This window comes from Cynocephalus volans, chromosome 12 (assembly GCF_027409185.1).
Source record: "Cynocephalus volans isolate mCynVol1 chromosome 12, mCynVol1.pri, whole genome shotgun sequence".
Taxonomy (NCBI): Eukaryota; Metazoa; Chordata; class Mammalia; order Dermoptera; family Cynocephalidae; genus Cynocephalus; species Cynocephalus volans.
In genome coordinates, this window is record NC_084471.1 from 87,276,024 (window position 1) to 87,293,669 (window position 17,646).

At 39.5% G+C, this 17,646-nt stretch overlaps 1 protein-coding gene across 1 annotated transcript in view; it reads left to right on the forward strand.

The window, feature by feature from the left end:
• ITPR2 (inositol 1,4,5-trisphosphate receptor type 2) overlaps window positions 1-17,646 on the forward strand; it is a 487,108-nt gene that overhangs the window by 420,712 nt on the left and 48,750 nt on the right. Inside the window, exons 53-54 of the mRNA XM_063115575.1 lie at window positions 8,909-9,039; window positions 10,130-10,295. Coding sequence (XP_062971645.1) covers window positions 8,909-9,039; window positions 10,130-10,295 — 297 coding nt within the window. The remainder of the gene's footprint in view (window positions 1-8,908; window positions 9,040-10,129; window positions 10,296-17,646) is intronic.

Genomic DNA, 17,646 nt, shown 5'->3' on the forward strand with positions numbered 1-17,646 from the left:
GAAATATGACTTGCCACTTTCTTTTATGCAGCCCTTGAACTAAGAATTGTTATAAAATTTTACAATTTTTTTTTTAAAGAAAAAAATGTAACAGACTATAAGTGGCCCACAGAGCCTAAGATATTTGCCATATGGGTCTTCACAGAAAAAAAATTTTGCTTACCTTTCTCCTAGAAGATTTTCATTAAAAGTGCTAGAAATATTGCAAAGGACAGCAGTGGCAGTGCTAAGGAATAGAAACATGCTCTCAGGTGAGTGTGGTCATGTTCTGTGCAGTTCTTCAGCTACAGAAATGTATCTTAAATACACTATATCATTCAGCCCTTGTTTCTCCACCTTTTTTCAAAAAATATTATGAGACCCCTCATCAAAGCCTTTTGACAAAGCCCAGATGTGTAATGTCTGCTATATCAATTTAAGGTTAGCCTGTATGCAAACTGGCATCTCCTGGTCCCACTTTCTTCCCACATGATCCTTTTAATGATCCACTTTAATATCTTGTCTTGGCATCCAGCTCATTGGCCAGCAGCTTGCAGAATCTGTCACAATCTCGAATTCAGGTCTGCAGATGCTCCTATCCTCTTATCATTATCCATGATTTAAAAAAAAATCACAGAGAGCCATTTTGAAAACTTGGGCATAATTTAAGTAGCTGGGTAAAATAAAAGAGCTCTTGGGGTCTTTTTGGCCACCTTGACCTTCAGTTTATTGTCACCAGTACATGTTATCTCCTTTTCAATTCAATATTCTTTCTCCTAGCAGAGTGTGAAAAATAATGTTAAAAAGTTTGCTTTCTTGTTAACACAAATATTTTAACAATATGGTCCCAAGTATAATGACTCTATGCTTGCATTTGTCTTGTATCCCTGAATATTATTTTAAAATTAATCTTATATTTTAAAAGCAAATATACTTTAACCATAGTTTCCTTTTCAAAACAAAATATTGCTTTGCTAGTGAACCAACAACAAAACTCCTCTTTTAGAATCTATAAATAGGGCCAACACCACGGGCCCAGAAGAGCCTCTGCATTAGAGATACTCCCCCGCAGCATGGTAGCCAACAGCTTCTGAGGTGCAGGAGGATGACTGCCAGGCCCCGCGCTCCTCGAATGAGATCTTCCAGGCCATACATCCTGTGAGCATATTCCAGGATGGCTGGCTGCCCCGTTCTGTGCAATTCTGCAAATTCTAGGCTTTATACAGTTCCCCAAGCATTGTTGTCGATGCTCAGCCAGATATCCTACTGTAATTATTTCATATGTTATTACTAAGCATGACATTTTAATCTTAACATTTTAAAAAATGAAGTGAATAGTTTTGTGAAACAGGAGAGTAATAAGTCAATTCAGTACAAATCCTTGACAATGATATTAATAATATAATAAAAGCCTTGTGTATTCATTCCTTCAATCCTTTGTTCATATAGCAATATTTGTTGAGCTCCTGCTCTGGGGCAGCTACCATACTAGGTGATCAGGACACAGTGTTGCATAAACAAACATGATTCAGGCCCTTATGGAACTTATAAAATAGTGGGAGAAGCATAAAAAGTTATAAAATAAGGTGAATACTACAAATAGTGCTAAGATCAATAATCAAGAGAGAGCCCAGCTGTAGGTAGATTAGACAGAGACCCTTCTAAGAGGAATTATTTAAGCTGAGTCTTGGAGGATGAGAAGGAGACAGTCAGGCCAATAGGAGGGAAAAGAACTTTCTGGGGACAGAGAACAGCAAGAGAGAAGGCCCTGTGGTGGGTTCAAGGACCTGGAGATGGCTCTCTCACTTCAAGGACGGTGTGGGCCTTGTGTTATTTAATCCTCACAACAACCTTGTGAGATAGGTAGATACTACTAATTATCCTTGTGTTTTAGGTAAAAACACTGATGTTTGGAGACTGTAAGCAAGTTGCCAAGATCACATAGCTAGAAATCTGAAATCTGAAACACTTCTGGTCCCAAGCATTTTAATAAGTGATACTCAACTTGTATAACATGTTAGTTGAATAGCAGGTTATGAGGATTGAACATTCCAAATCTGAAAATCCAAAATCTGAATTGTGATCAATGTAGAGCTCTAATTCCAAAGCCTGTGCTCCAACCTTCTATGTTTTTCTTGTCTCCTTGTGAAAGGATTAATGTCTATAAATTATTTCATCCCTAACCAAAATTTAGAGATTGTTAAAACTCTTCCTATCATATTGCTTTTCACTGAGTATGTTTGGGTAGATTTTCTTTAAGCATGTTGTCTTAAAGGAAATTTCTTGAGTATAAATATTCTCTATTATGTATTTATCAACTGGAGTTGATTTTGTCCTCCCCCCACCCCCCTACCCCACCCAGGGCATTTGACAATGTCTGGAGACATGTTTAGTTGTCACAACTGAGGGAAGGGTGCTAGTAGCATCTAGTGGGGTGGAGGCCAGGGATGCTATTTAACATCCTACAATGCACAGGACAGCCCAAAACAAGAGCCAACCAGCCCAAAATATTAATAGTGTTAATGTTGAGAAACTTCTGTTAGGATATTGGTTTATAACTCTGAATATATGCTCTTATAAAGGGCTTCCCATGAAAACCTTCGTAACCTGCTATTCATCTAATACATTATACAAGTTAAGCATCACTTTTTTTTAAATGCTTGGGACCAAAAGTGTTTCAGACTTTTTTGGATTCTGTATTATTTGCATTATACTTACCGGGTGAACATTCCAAATCCCCAAATCCCAAACCCAGAACTCGAAATGCTCCAATTAGCATTTCTTTTGAGCATCGTGTCGGTGCTCAAAAACTCTCAGATTCTGGAGCATTTTGGATTTGGGATTTGGAATGTTCGACTTGTATAAAGAACATAACTTTCTCTTTCTCTGTGGACACATGGGGATAGTTCTTACTCCCAGACACATTACCTCAAGGGCAAAGTCTCCATCTTTTTAGGCTCCAATGAAGCTACGAGTTGAGGGAAGAGGTGAGAAGATTCTACAAGGAAAGCTGCCAAAGTAGGGAGGAAAGCAAGGATGCCAGCTGTATGGTGGAGGAGTTTCAGCACTGGAAGTGTGTCACAGTCACTGTTGGAAGCCACAGATGGGGGCAATAACTTTTCACAGTTAGGGATCTCTCCTAAATCAGTATTTAAAATACGGGAATGCCTGTATTAATCTACTCTTTCTTCTGTGCACTTTTTGCATTTGACATGGTTTGTGATAAAAATAAATCTGATTGAAAATGTTATAGATTTGAGGGCCGAGCCCGTGGTACACTCGGGAGAGTGTGGTGCTGAGAGCGCGGCGACGCTCCCGCTGCGGGTTCGGATCCTATATAGGAATGGCCGGTGCACTCACTGGCTGAGTGCTGGTCACGAAAAAGACAAAAAAAAAAAAAAAAAAGAAAATGTTATAGATTTGATCTTCTAGCCCTTGCCACCTTTCAATTTTGGCCTTCTGTATTTGACTGCAAATGTAGAGTGAGAACCAGAACCTGGTATTTGTGGTGCTGCATGTGTCACTTAGATTTAAAAATAACTTCTCTTTGTCTAAGATCAAGATTAAATTTTAACTTTCAAACCCTAGTGTGCATTTGTGACAGCCTTAGTTTATTACCATGTGGACAGCAGGTCCACATCACAAAAGGCCCAGATGTACACGGTAGTACAATAACAAGCCTTGTGGTGACTGGGAGGCAGAGAGGCCAGCTCCCAGGAAGGCTTCTGCAGGCGCAGGTAAGGTCATTGTCCTAGCAACAGAAAATTCGCACGGTTAACGGTTAACGGGCAACCAACTGTGGGGGGGTGGGGAGAACCCTTTTATTTCATTTTCTGCAGACCTCACTGGTTCTTGAACAAAAATATTCACTTAAAAAAAAACCAACTGACTTTCCTAGAAAAGCAAGACCTTTTTGAGACAGTTTTCAAAATATAATCACAGTTCTTTTGTAAGTAAAAATCACTTTAATATACAGAAAAAAGAAAGTTCGTAGATGTTTAGCATTTATGAATAATTCAAATTTAATATGTTTTGATATTTTACTTTAATAGAGAAGATTGATGAATACCAGACACCAGTCAGCCTTAATATAGTCTGCATTTTGGCTTCCTACTGAGTGTCCAGTGTTTTAAATTTTTTTTCCTAGTTAAAAATTTTTAAATCAGCATTTCCATAATGAATTGATTATAATTAAAGCTTAAAACTAGCAAGCAAGAGGTTTTCAATTGTACTCAGACTTTCAAATGTATCTCAATGACAATTTTTATGGTTTCTTAGATAAGAAACCATAAAAACACTGAATAATTTAATTATTAAAGGAGAAAAAATGGCATTATTAAATAGTCTTATTCAAGCATGGCCAATATTAAAATTGTATAAACTAAAACCTCAGATTAGGGGAACTGTTTCAGAGCCAATGGAATATGCTTTTATTCCTTTCCTCGTATGATACATTTTATTTGTATTTTGTATGAATTAAGAAATATATTTTACTGTTAGTCAGCTGAAAAAGAGGATTGTTTAACCTCATATTATCCAAGTACAGAATTTTTTGATCATTCTGATAATACCATAACCTTTCATAAGATTTAACAGCCATCTATCGGTAATAATAATAATTATGATAGCTAGAATTTACTGAGTCCTAACTGTGTGCCAAGCACTGTTCTGAGTTCTCTACCTGTATGCATTTAGTTCTTTTAAATGTCTGCACGTTAAAAGTCTGTTTTCACTAATTCTTTCCTTTTGTTTGTAGACAACCATGTTCTCTCACCTTTTTTACAGCCTCTTCTGTTTTTATCGTTACTCCCTGGCCACCATCAGTTGGATCATGGTTTTAGTATCTGAAGTCTTTTCCTTGCTACCATCTGTTCTCTCTCTTTCTACAAACATCCTAGGTGTTAATTGAACCTTCCTCTGGATTCTCTTCTTCCCCCAAACTAATATCCCATCGATCTCCTTCTTTTCAGTATCAAATTTTCCTATGAAACTATTGGCCTATCATAGAAGGGGGGCGCGTCTAGGGAGAAGTTGGTTAATGGATGCAAAGTTACAACCAGAGAGGAGGAACAAGTTCCAGTGTCCTATAGCACTGTAGGGTGACTGTACTTAACAATAATCTATTGTGTATTTTCAAATAGCTAGAAGAGAGGAGTGTGAATGTTCATAGCACAAAGAAATGATAAATGTTTGAGGTGATGGATATGTCATTTACCCGGATTTGATCATTACACGTTGCATACAAATATCGAAATATCACTCTCTACCCCATAAATGTGTACAATCAGTACGTGTCAATTAAAAATAAAATAAAAATTTTTTTCAAATAGTAATTCTAAATTATAGCTTGTTGAAATGGTGCAGGAAGTCATTAAAATTACTTTTGAGGAAAAAATAACACAACTGGCCTACACTCTGTCCTTCAATTTCTACATTGACTGTCCTTCTCCTTTACTATTGGCCATCTTCCTTTTATTTCCTGATGACATAATTGTTAAATCCAGTGACCTTTCCCAAGTCACCTGTGGCTGGAAAGCTCCATGTGGTATCTGATGCTGCCATCTCCTCGTGCCCAAGGACCACCAGTTTCCCTCATTCATCTCTCCCTTCTCTGCCATTACCCTGGTTGAGGCTCATAACACATCATGCCTGAATTATTGCACCTGCCTCCTAAGTGGCCTTTCTGCCTCCAGTCATCCTCTCCTCTCTAGTTCTTCCAGTAGATCACCACTAGACTACTTGTCAGAAGCCACTGCTTTGAATATTACCCCCCTACCCCCAACCGAGCCTTCCCATGATGCTCCATCACCTGCCCAATACAATCCAAGCTCCCTGCAGCTTCACAGAGAGCTCCCACGTTATCACTCCAGCTTCATCTCCCATTCCTGTCATGTGTACTTACTGGTGTATTTGCTGGTTGTCCTGCAAGCATGTATCTTCCTCCCTCTAGGTTCTGCCCCTGCCGTGGGAAACTGTTTCAAGTCCATTTGACAGTCCCTTGACTGTTCAGGAGAAACTCAGAGCCTACATTATTTAGAGGAACTCCCCTCTAATTATCCATGTCATTAAAGGTTCTCTCCCTATTCTGATCTGTTTGTACCACTTCTGTGTCTTTTATCACATGCTATTTTGTCTTGTACATGTTTTATCTCATACTATTTCACCAACTAGATGGTAAACCATCTTGGCCCTGTTGGAGGTTTCCTAGGGGCTCCCTATAGTCTCAGGGAAAGTTTAAGTTCCCCGTAATCTCAGGATAAAGTTTAAGGTCTTCTACACTTGATGCATGAATCCCTATGTGGTGTGGTCCCTGCTTTCTTCTCTCCTCTCATCTCCCACACTCCTCTGCACACACCAAAGAGCCAGCCATTCCCATCCACCTACAGCCCCCTACCCCATATGCTTTCATGCTTATTTGCCTTTGCTCGCTTGTTTTATCTGCCTGGAAAGTCTCACCTCACTGCTTTTACTAGCCAGGCATGCCCCTCTTTCGTGACTCAACGCAGGTGCCATCTCCTTCAGGATGCCTGCCACCCCACTCACTGAGGTGCACACCTGTTATGCGTCCATAGCACCCTGTGGAACTGTGCTGCCTCTGTTTATCTGCCGACCCTCCCGTCCTGGGGACCATAAGTTTCCAACAGACTGGACACATCCGTCTTTCCCTCTTGCATTCCTAGCATCTAGCCCAGTGGCTGTTGGTGTAGTGAGATGAGGCAAGTGTGCATGGGGGAAGGCCAGCAGATTACACAGGTAACCACAGGTGGCATTTACCTAGGTGAATTTACCACGACTCGGGGCCTGACTTTCAGGCTTAAGGCCTGGAAACTTGGCTTGCCATATTGAGAGTGGACTCATCACACAAAGGTAGAACCTTCTTAACCAAGCTCATGGAGGCTCATAAGCCAGCATGCCTGTGTACTGAATATTATTGAACAGGCCGCCTGGACTGCCACGGGCTCTGACCCTACCTGGGCAGCCTCCCCCCACCCTGTTTACATACCACACAGAAACCCAATTGTCTCATGACGTATTTGCAGCCAGTCTATTTTATTTCATGATGGCTAATCACATGGATTGTGTGTGGATTTTATTAGCTCACCTCTCAGAGAATGAACAACCTCATTTCCAAATTCCTGGAGAGGGATAGGAGCACTTTCCTGCAGTTTGTATGTACTGATTAACCTGGCACTTAATAAGTCTTAAGTAAGCATTAGTTGTGACTTGACCAGGTAGTTGAATGGATAAATGAATGCACATCATGCCTCTAGAAATGAGATTGCTTTGACTGAAAGTCTGACTGTGGCGAAGTAGCATGTAGACATATTCCATATGATCTCGTTACTGGAAAACTGTGTATTTCTCTTAAAAAATTCCTTTTACTCTCTTACACATTTCCAACTCTTTTTCTTCTTATTCTTCTTAGTCATCATGTTAGAATCTACCCCTATGTGTTGGAACCTAACTAGTACATTACAGACTGGGCTTTGTCCGGCACTCTGTCTGCCTTCCATGTCTGGGCTGCTGCTCTGACTGCTACTGCCACAGCCTTCCCTCTTCCCATTAAAATAAAATAAAATAAAATATAAAATAAAATAAAATATAAAAACAAAAAATAAAAATGTGCCTTGGGGATCAGCTCTGAGATAGTGACTAAACACAGATTTCGCTGGTGTCTTTGAAGCTGCATTTTGTGCCTGTCTGCCTCTGCCCCCTCTCACGAGATGTTCTTCTGCATGTTTTAGGCATGAGTGGTGACAATTTGCTTTGTACCAAATGAATATTCGTAACCAATAAAAAATAAATAAATAAAAAGGCACAACTCTAAGAAGAGTAAAAATATCGGGATGCCTCATCCTTATGATGTTAAAATAAAGTCAATTCAGAAGAGGAAAATCAGCCTTTTCATAACTAAGCACCAAACACACTGTTGGTCATGGATCGTCTAGGCAAACTTGAACTGATTATTTTTCTTGTTGTTTTTACATTCAGGCTTTTGCATGCATGCTATGGCTACACAATCCCCAAATTCAATGCCCCTGCGGTTCTTTAATATAATGAGAAAAATACATTTCTGTTTGTTTGTTAATATTAGAAATTCCTGATTCTGATATCCTGTTTAGTAAGAGATTTTCACTATTTTAAGTGACTAAGAAATTGTGTTTTAAGTTTGATAACTATACTTTTATATTTTTAGACAAAATAAGACTAGGGATTTTTCTGTCACATTATATCTTTTTCTCTCTCCCCATTTCTTCCTAAATAGAATTTTTTGCATAAATACATTGTACTTATCAATAGCTGTAAGTTGGTCCTTAAGAAAGCTTAGACACTTAGCCACAAGAATGAGATAATATTGGCCCTAATTTTTAAGCACCTACCATGTGTATGCCGATCTCCGTGCAAAGTGTTTTACATGACTTAAACATAATTCTTTACCCTCTGAAGGACTTAATCCTTAACAGCCCTCCCCATTTTACAGATGAGGATGTCAAGGTTCAGTAACTTGCTTGAGTCCCAATATTGGAATGGAACAGAATTTGAAGCCAGGTCCGTGTAGCTTCCTGGTTTATGCTCTTTTTCCCTGCAATATTTTTGCCTCCTGGGTGACCTGTGTTTTCAGGAGGTTTTCCCACAATCTCCTCCCACCACAAAAATGCACAGTGAATATTAGCCTTCCTATATTTTGTCTTTATCTTTCTGTTATTTTGCATCTTTGGGAGAAAAAAAAAAAAAACTTCAGGACATTCTATGTGTGGCTTGATCAGTATGTATCAGTCCTGTGCTGCCACATATGAAAACAGATGTTAAGTGACTTCAGAAAATTGTGTCATAGCACAATTAGAAAGAAATAGATCCTTGGAAGTAGATAATAATACATTTTTAAAATGTGGATTTGCTACACTGTTCAATTTATGTGCTTCTGTAGCTGACGAAGAGTATGAAGATGGGATTGAAAGGACATGCGACACGCTCCTTATGTGCATTGTCACTGTGCTGAACCAGGGCCTCAGGAATGGCGGCGGCGTGGGGGACGTGCTGAGAAGGCCGTCCAAAGATGTAAGCCCCAGAAAAAGTATTTTTTCAAGAAGCATATAACAATTTTTCTTAAAACCTTTCTTAGCAGCATTTCCAACACGGTTTTCATTTTCAGGGTAATATGTTATATCATTTGCTTTAAAAATATAGTGGTGGCCATTAAGCCAATTAATTATATACTAGGATTACATAGAAATAGTTCGTGTACTAAAGACCTATATATGTTAGTAGGTTATGAAATGTTTCCAAGTTCGAACTGTGTGTTGTATTACAGCAGGGAAACCATGGCTGTAAACTTTGTATGAGTCGACTGTTACATAAATAACAAAACAGGGCTGCCTCTTGTCTATCAGTTTCCTCAGGCATGAAGATTTACTCTTTGCTTCTGCATAGGAATAGCCTCCATTATTTACCCATGATGAATGTAACATTTGAATGGATTCTAACAGGATTTCATGTATTAAAATGGCAAGGTGGAGACATTTCTCTCTAGTTGCAAAATCTTAAGTGCCAGGCTTGAAAACTCTTAGTTCTACAAAAATCCAGTTGTATCATGTTGTCAAGTCCTCTAACCTCATAACCTCAGGCCCCTCACCTATTAAACAACTGGATTACATGATCTCTAATGTGTATCTTAATACTGCTCATCAGGAAGAGTTAGCATGAGCTGTATGTACTTGACCCTGTAGTGCCAAGAACAAAAACCTAGTCCGGAAATTGACAAATCATGAGGCCCTCCTCAGCAATCTAATCGCTGATCTTTGGAATTGGTAGTTAACTACCTTTTGTGTAGGGTCTGGGATAGGATCCTCTGTGCATTTAGCAAAATGACATCATAAAGTGCTTTCTAAAGAAAAGTCCCTCCATTGGGGAAAAATTTATGTCAGTCCTAGAGAAATGGAAGAGAACAGGCGAGTAAGTTTCTCTTGCAACACTTAAAATAAAGATAAAAGTGGATCTTATTTTTCCAACTTAGGATACTATTTATATGCATTTAACAAACATTTATTAAGTATATTCTTTATGCTAGACAATGTGCTCAATCAACATGACTTGAAAGTATGTATGTATTATATGCATATCCATTTTTATTTTTTAATTTTTATTTCAGGAGCCCTTGTTTGCTGCCCGAGTGGTTTATGACCTTCTTTTTTATTTCATTGTTATCATTATCGTTCTTAACCTGATTTTTGGTGTCATCATTGATACCTTTGCTGATCTCAGAAGTGAAAAACAGAAAAAAGAAGAAATTCTAAAGACAACCTGTTTCATCTGTGGTAAGTGTTCTCCAGATGCTAAAATAATAAATGAATAAACTATTTAGCAGGACAGAGGGGCTAGAATGATGTCTATTTGTCATGCTTTTGGAAAAATTATTTCAAAATGAAGACTGGATAAAATTCAGATTATATAACTGTGCATTAGACTGGAATTCTCTGCTTCCATAAATAGATGAATTACATCCCAAAGCTATGCTGTCATTATTTCTCCAATTTGTATGAGTCTCTGACTACAGAATATGATACAAATGCCAAAAGGTTTCACCAACTGTCAACAGGTGTTTAATTATTTATTGCACAACAGAACGCTTTTTGTTTTATTTTGTCAGATTTTGAATCCAAAGATGCTTGCTGCCTCGTGTGTTAAGGGAAATGACAGAGAGATTCACAGGAGCTGTGGGTACTCAGAGGAGGGATACTTCTTTGGGTTGGGGTAGAAGAGTCAGGAAAGCTCCTTAGAAGAGATGGTGACCAAGCTGATGGTAAAAGATGGAAAGGAGTCAGATCAAAGTGGGTGGGAGCAGAACATCCAGGATAAGCAGAGGCATGGGGGGAAGAGCAGCACAGTGAGTGTCTTTATTTGCTCTAAGCAGCTCAGTGTTGCTGAGCATAAGTCCAGAGCAAGGTGTGCTGAGGGAAGAGGTTGGCCAGATCATGCATGACTTTTATGTTAGGCAGCTTGGACACTTTGTCCTATAGACTGGTAGAGGATGGTGAACCATTAAAGAGCTGGAAATAGAAGACTACAGGGTCTAATTTTTGTTCTGAGCTCTCTGGCAGCTGTGGGAGTTATTCATCAGGGGATAGATAGTACTGGAGGCAGAGTAACCGGATAGGAGGTTATTGCCTCAGTCCAAGTGAAAAGTAACAAAAGCTTGTTCCAGAAAAGTTCGTGGTGGCAATATTATGGGTAGAAGGCAGAGACAAGAAATATTTAGGAGACAGAATTTTTACATCTTGATGGTTAGGATTGGGTATGAAAGATAGCTTGGGTGCCTGGGTGGATGATAATACCAACAGTTGCTTGAATTTGAGAATAGATGAAAAAAGCAACTTTCGGTAGGAACATGCTGTGTTTAACTTTGGGAATGCTGAAATTGAGGTGCCTAGGGAACATCCCAGTGGGAGATATCCAGTACAGTTGAATGTAAGAGTCTGACCTCAGAGAATGAGTCTGCACTGGAGGAGTAGTCGGGGAGTCCTAGGAGTGGTAGTGAAATCTGGAGCGTGGTGGAAGGCTTTGGGTGAGAAGAGAGGCGATGGAGTACGAGTGGGAAGCACCAGGTCTGAGGAGTTAGGAAAGAAAGAGGAATGCACACCAAAGACCTGAGAGCACAAGGCAGACTGGTCTGAGGAGGGCCGGGGCTGCATGGCACGTGGAGGTGAGGGGAGGAAACAGCCTTGGGAACAAGGGAGTTAACTATCAACTCTGTCAAAGGAGAAGGCCAATGACATCAACTGAAAGAGCCCTTAAGTTTCTCACTTAGGAGGCTTTGGTTCCTCCAGGTAGAGCACATTGCACAGTGCCGAGTAGGGATTTGCTAGAAGGAAATTGAGACAGTCTTTTCTTCTTATGTCTAGATTAGATGGGGCGAGCAAGATTGAGATGCAGCCAAAGGAGATGTCATACAACAATTCAGGGGATTGGGGAAGAAAGAAACATGGCTAGAGGCTGAGAGGATACTCCTTCAACCTTAGAAGATAAATAATCTTTGAAAAAATGTGCCATATCCTGTCTATATTTTCCACTTTTTCTCTTCTCTATGTGAAACCTATCACCTCTTCCATTTCTTCACAATAAATTTGTGTGTTTCCTTCCTTTCCATCTCCTTTTAACAGATCCCTCAGCCTTTCAAAGAATAGTCCTTTACTTCACCTGTGTCCTTGATCCTTGTATATGTCACTGCTTCTGGGCCACGTCCCCTCTTTTAGTATCATCATCATCAATATTGTTTTGAAAATAAAATATGGTTATTTATTGAATACTTGCTACACATCTGGTTTTTTGCTTAGTTTTTTTCTTTAAATTTCATTCTAAAAAACAAATACTATATATGACGTATGTAAGCACTCCTTTACAAATGTGGAAGCAGAGACTCAGATCCCATCAGCATTCAGTTAGTAAGCAGTAGAGCCAGGATTACCTAATTCAAAGGTCTCCTAAACTATATGAGTCTCCTTAAATATCAAGTCATAGTCAGGTTCTAACTCAAGGACAGTCAGGCTGGGTACAGATCCGGATTGAGGGGTGTGGTGTTACAGGGCAGAGCCATTGTATGGAAGAGTGAGTCTCACCAGGAATAAAAGATGCTGCCCCTGAAAACCTTTCTGTGTGTCTCCAGGTCTTTCTTTTACACTGCTTCCTCCAAGCCCTTTTCTTCATGGCCATAATAATGATCATGTCGGTGTACTACCTCTGAAAAAAGCTCTCTTTGGAAGAATGGGCCAGATGGATGGGACCCTCTTTTTAAGACATGACCCTTTCTCCTGCATTCTAACAACAAAAAGCATTAACATCAAAACAAGCCTGTCCCTTTAGCACAATTCCTGCTCCTTTCAGTTTTCCCTTCACTATCAAAATTCTCTTTGGCTTTTCACAGTTATTTAAAAGCCTATAACCTGTAAACTCCTTAAAACATCACAATAACTGTCATCACCAAATTCAAATGTTCTTCTCAAATTTCACTGTTATTTCCTGCTGACCTTCCCCACTTCTGATTGCTTATTCTCTGGTTCTGTCACAGGGTCCTATTCCTTCTTCCCAAACCCCTAGGTAAGAGGTTTGGATTTTGTCCTTGACCCCTTGTCTATTCTTTCTACCCTCCTCTTTAATATCACTTTTACGCAGATTATTACCAAATATGTATCCTCAGCTCCAACCTCTCCCAGGCTTTTCCCCTCTGTTTTCAGTTGTTTACTGGGCAATTAGACAGGAATGTCTTCCTGGCAGCCAAATTTACCGTGTCCAAAACCAAGACGTCATCCCTTTCTTCTCCTTGCTCTCGCCCAGCTCCTTATCCTGACTTCTGCATTGCTGTTAATGATATCCCACTAGTATCTGGGCTTCACTTGCATAGGCTGGGAACTTCACCCTTATCTTTAGCATCTCCTTCTTCCTCTCCCAGGTGTACTAACTACCATGTGCAAGTGCATCTGCTTTTGCAGTGTCGTTCACATCCTTCCACACATTCCCACAGCCACACCTTGGTTTTTCTGGCTCACCCTAGCTCACACCCCCAGATGGTCTGCTCAGGGCTGCCAGACTAATTTTTCCACTTTGAAATCATCATTTCCTTACTCAAAAAGCCATCAACAGAATTGCACAATCCGTAACTCTAAAACTCAAATTTTTCTGACATGTAAGGTGCCCTGCAAACTGGCCCCTTCTTTTTCTTGCCTACCTTTTCCCCCATTCTCCCATTTATAGCTCACATTCCAGTCTAATTGCACTACTCCCCTTTAGCCTCCCAGATTTTCCATCTGTTCCCGGTTGTGAGAGAACATTCTATTTGGAATGCTCCAACTCCTCAATTATTGATGCCCTTATTTCATGAAGCCTTCTCTGATCTCACCAACCAGAGCAAACGTGTCTTGTTCCTGAATTCCTCACAACACACTCAGCTGTATGGTACTATACATATTTTTCGTTGTCTTCTCACTTCTGCTGGATGCTATGCATTGTCTTATTGTAGGAAGTGCATGAACTTTATAGTCAAATATGCATAGGTCTACAGTGGTTCCACATCAGACTATATGATCTTGACCAAGTTACTTATCATCTTGAGCTATTTTTCCCTTATCTGGAAAGTGAGGAATATAATGCCATGTTTTGGGTTTGTGGTGAGTATAAATGAGATTATGTATATCAAAATGTCTAGCACAATGTTTAGCTAGGAGTCAGCCCTCTATACATATTAATTTCTCTTCTTTATAAGATCCAGATCCATGCCGCATCCATTTTTATGCTTCCATAGTATGTACTGAGGGTCATTCATAAATATTTGCTTAATGAACGACTATCCAATAAGTCAGCCCCAAATTAACATTGTCTCTATACTTGTGTGGCTTATAACCTACAAAAAGAAGATAAAGCAAGTACGTACTAAGCTGATATGTACTGCAGACAAGAAAGCTGAGTGCACTAATTTTAGTTTGTTCCAAATTTTGTAACATGCACGGTATTGTTTCTGTGGGGTATACCTGCCCACAGGGATAGAGGGAGATGTATCAGGAGGCACAAGGAGATATTAGATCAACATGGTCTGTCTTTCAGAAGCTTCATGTTTGTTCAAAAATCTAAGGTGCCACTTAGGTAATTTAATCTACAGGTAAATTTCAATAGTATTTTATAGTGTAGCAAGCAGAATACTGTAAAGAAGAGCAAATTTAGTATGAATATTTAAAATTAAATAGAAACTTTATTCAAAATTGAAAACTGGTCCCAGGCACTTTTAGCTGATGATTCCCTGTGACATCAGTTGCATAAAGGTGTACTTCTCTGCTCTCTTTCCTTAAAGGACTTTCAGCAGACACAAGAGAGGGGCATTATGATGATGTATATCTAGATATGCATTCATTCCTGGAATCTCTTACCGCATAGAAAACATCATACATATCATATATGTTGTGAGAACTTAATTATGAGAAAGATTTAAACAGTTGGGATATTTGGGGGTTGTACTTGTAGGCTATAAAATAGTTGTGATTAATCTAGAAAGGGTTCTTGGAAGAGTTAAGTTGTGATCCAAAGAGGGATAGAGTACCAAATAACTGAGCAGAGATCACAGAGAGATAAAATTTGATCCAGGTGTGTAACAAGGGACACTCATAGTAGGACAAGTGGAGGTGAACTGACAGACAATGGGAACAGTTGGGATTTCCCCAGCTTGAAGGCAATGACCAGATGTGTGTGAGTCAAACATGATTCAGGAAAAAATTGTTGGGGCTGGCTGGATAGCTCAGTTGGTTGAGCACAGTCAAGGGTTCGGTTCTCTGTACTGGCCAGACACCAAAATAATAATAATAATTTATTTTTAAAAATTTAGAAAACAATTGTTAGTGATCCAGAAGGCAGTCATGATAGGGTGATGATTAGCAGGTGACAGAGTTAAAGCAACAAGCCTAGAAGCAAACTAACCCTGGTATCCCTAATAATTTTGAATTTTGACTTAATAGAGGCTGAAAATCCAGTGAGAAGGAGATGAAGGTAGACCAGGTGTGACAAAACAACAAAGTGGAGAAGGGATTTGATGTTAGGTCAGAATTCCTATCATAAGGATAGAATATAGCTTGCCAGTACTATTTTATTATAAAATAATAAAATATTTGCCAGTTTATTGCTGTAAACCCAGTCATTGAAGTCAGAAAACTCAGTCATTCTTGATTCTTCCTTCTCCCTAAATCTATACCTCTAATTGGACATCAAGCCCTCTCAAGTCTTCATTCCGAAATGCCTCTTCGATCTCTATTCATTCATCCAACTATTCTGTCATCTTTGGTTGAAGGCCTGCTGTTTTGCAGACACTATTCAGATGGTAAATTGGTGGAGGCTAAGAAGGAAGCAGACAAATTTTCATAGCATAGTGTCATTGGTGCAGAGAGGATCAACCAACTGGTTGTGTCTCTGGGAGTCAGTGGTTGAGCTGGGCCTTGAAGAAGGAATACTTGTCAGGCAGAAAAGAGAGTGGATGGAGGCAGAGAGTTTTCAAAGGACTTGGTGTACTTGGACAATGGAGAGAACGTCAGAGTGACTACAAGAAATGTGCAGAGTGGGTTGTCAGTGCATGAGTCTAAGGGTGACTTGGTTTCCTGGTGACTAAGTTTCCTGGTCAACAGGGACTTCATTAACAGAGGCAAAGAAGAAGGGCTGAAGAAACACATTTTCGAGGAGTTAAGGTTGACATGCCCACAAGCTATCCAGGCAGATTTATCCAGCAGGCAGCTGGAAATAGAAACTGAAATTGAGAGGAAAGGACAGTACTGGGGATAAAGATTGTGAAATCCTCAGCAGGATGATGGTTAAAGCCAGAGGGATGGATGATACATCTTAGAGAGCAAGAACCTAAGAAAATGGAGACAACCGTCCCCCTTTCACATCTCTTCTGCACTGCCCCAGTCCCCTGGCCTCCCAGACTTAGCAGCTTCTAAATCCTGCCCCAGGAACTGCTGGAAGTATAGCTCTAACTATGCCAGTCTCCACTCAGAAGCCTTCCAAATAAAGTGCAGACACCTTAGCTTTGAGTTTAAGGCTCTTTATGGTTTGTGCCCAATGTACCATTTCATCTTCACTTCCAAGTGTTCCCTTTTAGTCATGCCAGGGGAATTGACATTCCCCCAAACATGGCACCTACTTTCATCTCTAGCGTTGCCATATCCTCTGTCCAGATGGCAAAACAACATAGCTTTGGAGTCAGAAATATTTTTATTTAAATGCTGAGTGACTCTTCTGCTAACTAGAGGTGTTAACAAGCAATTTCTTGAATCATTCTGAATCTATTTCCTCACATGCTGTAAGGTCATAGTGGATTATTGTCATTCTAATTGCATATTTATACATCTTTATAGTTGTCAGCATGAATAGGAACTCAATAAAAATTAAGTTCCTTTTATTACCATTCACCTTATCTCCACGTGCCATAATCATGTTCCTGGCCAGATTTATAAAGCTTTACACCTCTTTGAAAACTTTTTAACCAGTGTTTCTTCTACAGTGTAATTTTTTTTTTTTTTAATGGCTGGCCGGCACAGGGATCTGAACCCTTGACCTTGTTATTACAACGCTGTGCTCTGACTAACTGAGCTAACCAGCCAGTCCTCTCTTTGAACACTTTTCAAATGTACCTGGACAGAACTCATTTTACCACCTTTATGTTTCCTTGGCAATTTATACCACTTCAGAATATAACACAAGTTGTCTGTTTCCTCTACCATATTATGGATTAATTGATAGTAGAAACATTACTTTTATAACTCTATTACCTTATAACTGGTAGGTATTTGAATTGAATTTTTTGAATTCTCGGAAAATCCACTTTACCATTTTCTCTCTCTCTTTTTTTCTTAACAGCTCTATTGAGAAATAATTCACATACCTTACAACTCACCCATTTAATGTGTATAATTCAATGGTTTTTAGTATACTTAGAGTTGTGCATTCATCACCATAATCAATTTTAGAAGATTTTTACTGTCCCCCAGAAGAAACCCCAGACATTTTAACTATCACTACCTCCAGCCTCCTCAGCCCTAGGCAACCACTGAGCAACTTTCTGCCTCTATAGATTTGCCTATTTTGGACATTTTATGTAAACAGAATCATGATATGTGGTCTTTTGTGACTGGCTTCTTT